The 5,629-nt window shown below is 54.9% G+C and overlaps 1 protein-coding gene across 1 annotated transcript; it reads right to left on the bottom strand.

Moving 5' to 3' along the window:
* Positions 1–2,140: 2,140 nt before the first annotated feature.
* FTL (ferritin light chain) lies at positions 2,141–5,361 on the bottom strand. The gene is made up of 4 exons (XM_063802058.1): positions 3,409–5,361; positions 3,102–3,248; positions 2,612–2,737; positions 2,141–2,435 (listed from the first exon to the last, which is right to left on the bottom strand). Exons 1-4 carry the CDS (start codon positions 3,508–3,510, stop codon positions 2,283–2,285), a joined length of 528 nt encoding a protein of 175 aa, XP_063658128.1. The 5' UTR covers positions 3,511–5,361; the 3' UTR covers positions 2,141–2,282.
* Positions 5,362–5,629: the final 268 nt, after the last annotated feature.

Raw genomic sequence — 5,629 nt, 5'->3', positions numbered from 1 at the left:
TCCCAGGTGTGGTCAGACATGACACTTGGTGGGCCTGGCTGTGACGTCCCCCCAGTGCCACCCCTTCCCTGGTCTGAGCTCATCCTCTTATTCTAGAGAGACTTGGATTTTGCTGTTCTAAAATTCCAGTGTCATTCATGGAAGGTATCTCTGATTGCTTACTTGGGACTTGATTTGCAAGTGGCAAAAATTTGACTTAAGACATCTTTGGCATAAAGGGGCTGTGTGACTGGGAGGAAGATCTATAGGACAGCTGTGAACCTCATGTAGCTTTTTTTTTTTTTTTTTTTTTGAGACGGCGTCTCGCTCTGTCACCAGGCTGGAGTGCAGTGGCATGATCTTGGCTCACTGCAACCTCCGCCTCCTGGGTTCAAGTGAATCTCCTGCCTCAGCCTCCAGAGTAGCTGGGATTACAGGCGCCCGCCACTACGCCCAGCTCATTTTTTTATTTTTAGTAGAGATGGGGTTTCACCATGTTGGCCAGGATGGTTTTTGTTTTGTTTTGTTTTGTTTTTTTGAGACAAGAGTCTCACCTTGCTTCCAGGCTGGAGTGCAGTGGAGAGCAATCTCGTCTCAGCTCACTGTAACCTCTGCCTCCTGGGTTTAAGCAATTCTCCTGCCTTAGCCCCCTGAGTAGCTGGGACTACAGGAGCACGCCACTACACCGGGCTAATTTGTGTATTTTTAGTAGAGGCGGGGTTTCACGTTGTTGGCCAGGCTGGTCTCCAAACTCTTAAACTCAGGTGATCTGCCCGCCTCGGCCTCCCAAAGTGCTGGGATTACAGGTGTGACCCACCGCGCCTGGCCACTTCTTTTTTTGATACAGGGTCTCTCCCTCTGAATCCCAGACTGGAGTGCAATGGAGCAATCATGGCTCACTGCAGCCTCAACCTCCCAGGCTCGAGTGATCCTCTCGCCTCAGCCTCACAAGTAACAGGGACTATAGGCACGTGCCACCACACCTGGTTAAATTTATTTTTTTTTTTTTAGAGAATGGGGGGTCCCCCTATGTTGCTTAGGCTGGTCCCAACCTCCTGGGCTCAAGTGATCCTCCTGCCTTGGCCTCCCAAAGTGCTGGGATTACAGGCTTGAACCACCCTGCCCCAGCCCCAGGGGAAGGAGAAGGGGAAGAGTCAGAGCTGACACAGCAGTTTTGCAGCTTGGACACAGCAAGTGCTTTTTAAGGCCTGTTTTAAGCTTCTTCAGTTCCCATTTGGAGAATCCGGCCCAAAGTTTCACATCCCATTTCTGTGATGAACCCTAAACCCCTTGTCCAGCATTGCTTGGGCATCACGTGTTCCTGGCTGCTCAGCTCCACTGGCCAGTTCCTCTCAGTGTGCGCCTCACATTGGGATCACTCAAGCTCGGGCCGTAATCTCTAAACTCTGGAGCAAAGACCTCAGTGAGCCTCCTGGTTGCCATGCAAGTTGCATAGCAATAGCGTCAATGTGCCCATATAAAGGGCCTAATAATTCCAACTGCCTCCCAGAATTGAGGCTTTTTTCTTTTTTGAGACAGAGTCTTACTCTGTTGCCCAAGCTGGAGCACAGTGGCACCATCTCAGCTCACCGCAACTTCCGTGAGGCAGACATGTTTTTTGTTTGAGATGGGAGTTCCACTCTTTTTGCCCAGGCTGGAGTGCAATGACGCCATCTCAGCTCACTGCAACCTCCGCCTCCCAGGTTCAAGTGATTCTCCTACCTCAACCTCCTGACTAGCTGGGATTACAGGTATGAGCCACCACACCCAGCTAACTTTGTATTTTAGTAGAGACGGGGTTTCTTCATGTTGGTCAGGCTGGTCTCGAACTCCTGACATCAGGTGAGCGACCCACCCGGCCCCATAATCACTCGTTAAATAGGGCTGTTTCTGGCTGAGACCTAACGTCTGTTTCTAGGTACCAACCTAGGTCTTAATTCAACTCCCTGGAGTCTATCTCTACCATCTGGGAGGGACAGTTAACAGCCAGGCAAGCAGAGAACCCTCAGGTTCAACACTACCCAGATAGCCTCTTGTCTTAGGACAGGTAAGAAAATGGGAGATGGGGCCAACTCCTCTTTCACTGGCATCCCAACCCAGCCAGAAGCTTTATGAGAACAGATCCCACCTCATCTTCCACACCACACACAAAACCACCAGCTGCATCAAAAAGCTTTATTTCCATTTGGTCCAAGGCTTGTTAGGATAGTTAAGAAAGCTGCCTATTGGCTGGAGGGAGAGGCTTAGGCAGAAGCCCTATTACTTTGCAAGGGGCCCTTCAGAAGTCGCTGGGCTCAGAAGGCTTAGTCGTGCTTGAGAGTGAGCCTTTCGAAGAGATACTCGCCCAGCCCAGCCTCCGGGCCACCCAGCCTGTGGAGGTTGGTCAGGTGGTCACCCATCTTCTTGATAAGCTTCACTTCCTCATCTAGGAAGTGAGTCTCCAGGAAGTCACAGAGCTGAGAGAGAAGAGGGAGAAATTAGAAACCCAATCCCTGGAAAAGAGGGAGAGAGAGCAGCCAGTTGCAGATTAAAATGTGACAGGTGTGAAATGAGGCTCTGAAGGAAATTTGCCCAAAGGGAGCAGAGGCTTGAGGGGTATGGTTGGGTAGCCATGGATGCAGCGGGTACGTACATGGGGGTCCGTGTGGGCAGAACCCAGGGCATGAAGATCCAAAAGGGCCTGGTTCAGCTTTTTCTCCAGGGCCATGGCAGCTTTCATGGCGTCTGGGGTTTTACCCCACTCATCTTCAGCTGGCTTCTATACAGAAGGGAGAAATGGCTCAGAATACGCACACTCGGCACATAGAACTAAAACTACATTTCCCAAGAGTCGTTGGGGGTCAGAGGCCCAGGCCACAAAGACATGTGACAGCTTGTATTTATCACTCTCCGCACCCTGTCCTAGCTCTTACAGCTATACGTCCCTAAGACCATGCAGCGGTGTGGACTGCCGCGTCTTGTGGGCACTGCACGAGGTGCGCCTCTATTTCCAGCGGTTAAGAGGGCTCACAAGACCGAACTCAATCTCCCAGAAGCCCACGCGACACCTAAGCCCTCAAATCAAGGCTCCTCGCGCGCACGGCCTGCTGGGAGATGTAGTCCATTACCCACACACTAGTTACCTTGATGTCCTGGAAGAGAGCGCGGCCGCCACGCTGGTTTTGCATCTTCAGGAGACGCTCGTAGCCCTCGCGCTTCTCCTCGGCCAATTCGCGGAAGAAGTGGCTCACGCCTTCCAGAGCCACATCATCGCGGTCGAAATAGAAGCCCTACGGGAAGAGATGGAGGCAACAATGGTTAGCGGGGGGCGAGGCCAAGGGGACTCCGCCCTCTGTTTACCCGACCGCACAAAGAAGGCTGGCGCGTGCAGTGAGGGCCGGAGGTGCGCAGCTGGACGAAATTAGGGCCAGGGGCGTCCTGGGGACTCACCAGAGAGAGGTAGGTGTAGGAGGCCTGCAGGTACAAATTGACCAGGCTGTTGACGGCTGCCTCCACGTCGGTGGAATAATTCTGACGAATCTGGGAGCTCATGGTTGGTTGGCAAGAAGGAGCTAACCACAAAAACGGTGCTGGCAGGTCCCAGAAGCAGGAGATGGCCGAGAAGATGGTCCCGGAGGTTGCAAGTGGAGAGGAAATCGGAGGGCGGTCGGAGGCTGGAAGAGAGTCCCCGGATCTGTTCCGTCCAAACACTGTTGAAGCAAGAGACAGACCCGCGGGACCGCCGAACTGCGAGGGGACGTGGCTAGGGCGGCTTCTTTTATAGTGCGCTGGCCCTCGGAGGCAGGGCGCTCGGGGAGGGCTAGCGGCCAATCTGCGGTGGCAGGAGGCGGGGCCGAAGGCCGTGCCTGACCAATCCGGAGCACATAGGAGTCTCAGCCCCCCGCCCCAAAGCAAGGGGAAGTCACGCGCCTGTAGCGCCAGCGTGTTGTGAAATGGGGGCTTGGGGGGCTTGGGGGGGTTGGGGCCCTGGGGCTGATTCTGGAAATGCAGGGGTTCGTGGGCGGGAGGGTGGGGGCTGGGGTCCCTCTGGGAGGCTAGAGTTTTATGGGAGCACTAACAGCCCTGTGAACTGATGACCCTGGGGTCCTGGGGGTGCCTCCGGAAAGTAAGATTCTGGGGTTTCCGAGGGCATGGATTTTTCTGGAACCTTGAGTGGGGGGAGGGGCACCTCAAAGGTGCAGGGAGGACCTGTAGTTGCCTGAGGTTTGCGCTGCAAGATAAGGAGTCTCCGGATCCTTGGGAAGCTTGGAAGGCTGTGAGGTGTTATTTCTGGACCCCTGGAGATCTCTGGAAGATGGAGTGTTGCGGGGACTGGAGTCCTGGGATTTACAGAGGTGGGGGTTCACGATGCAAACTCTCTATATTTTGGAGCCCTCCCCGGGGAAATCTTTAGGTTCTTGAGGTGCTCTGCAAGTTGGAAAGGGCAGTTATTCTGGAGCCGTGGGTTTCACCCAGTGCGGGAAGCCCAGGGGGAGCATTGTATGAGGTAGGGTGACTTCTGGAACCCTGGACAGCCCTCTGGAACCCTCCAAAGATGGGCTGGGACTTTGGGGATACCTTGGAGCTCTTTCAGGGGCCCAGGCTTTTTCTGGGAGTGGAAATGGGGAGGAATGAAAAGTGTGTTTTGAGCTTTGCGGTGTCTCTGGGATTGCATTTCCTGGAGGCTGTTTTGGAGGCAACTCACAGACTTCGAGAATTCTCCGTGGCCCTGAACAGTGTCTCTGAAGTTGCCCTCGTGTCTTGCCTGACGTGTGCTCTTTCAGGCCCACAAAGAGAAGCCCTGCGTTGTGGACAAACAGTCTGGGGACCTATGGACGAGACGTCTGTCTTCGACTAATGCATATTTTTTAAGTGGGCCTGGTCCACGTTGATTTCTGGGAGACGGAGTCGGCGCAAACCTTGACTCTACTTAAGTGCCCTGATGGAGGCAGCCCGTGCGCTGGGCAGGGAGCTGAAGCCACTGGGGTGTGGGGTGAGGTCAGGCCCTGCCCTACAGAGGAGCTGCTTCGAACAGCCCAGGCGGGGCAGCCCCTGACCGAGGGGATCTGCAGATGCCCCGCCAGGCCGGTATCTGGGGTCCTTGTTGCAGGCAGCGACTGCTGAGTCATGCTGAGCTCAGCGCGGGAAGGGGCCCCCGCGGGGACGGATGGGGGTGGGGCCACTCGCTGACCTCATCCCCTTGGCACTCCCCGACTTTTTTGGTGGGACCCTCAGAACTAGACCTGGCTCAGACCCAAATCGGGCCCCCTACCCCAAGGTCCCCCCTTGTTGGAAGCCGGCTGTGTGCTTTGTCTCCGTGTCTTTTTGGTTCCCATAATTTTTTTTTTTCTGGGATCCTGCCTGTGGCCATATTGTCCCCTCACTCTGGGTGGTGGCTCAGTGTACACTCATTGATCCTCTGCCCCTCTCTCTCCCCTGACTTGGGGTCTCTGGGAAGAGTCCATGGAGGAGGGGCAGCCATCCAAAGCACCCCGTTGACTGTGGGGCCCGAGTTACTCATTTACCAAATGTCATACCTCAGCCCAGAGACCTTTGGTCGGCCGAGAGGGGCCTTGGGGCCCATAGGTGGAGGGAGAGGAGGGGCTGAGAGAGACAGGATCTGAAGACCATAGAGAATGTGGGGTGGGGAGACAGAGGCCCAGAGAAAAAG

This window comes from Pan troglodytes, chromosome 20 (genome assembly GCF_028858775.2).
Source record: "Pan troglodytes isolate AG18354 chromosome 20, NHGRI_mPanTro3-v2.0_pri, whole genome shotgun sequence".
Taxonomy (NCBI): domain Eukaryota; kingdom Metazoa; phylum Chordata; class Mammalia; order Primates; family Hominidae; genus Pan; species Pan troglodytes.
Note: the sequence above shows the minus strand (reverse complement) of the source record. Positions and strands in the feature narration are given on the sequence as shown.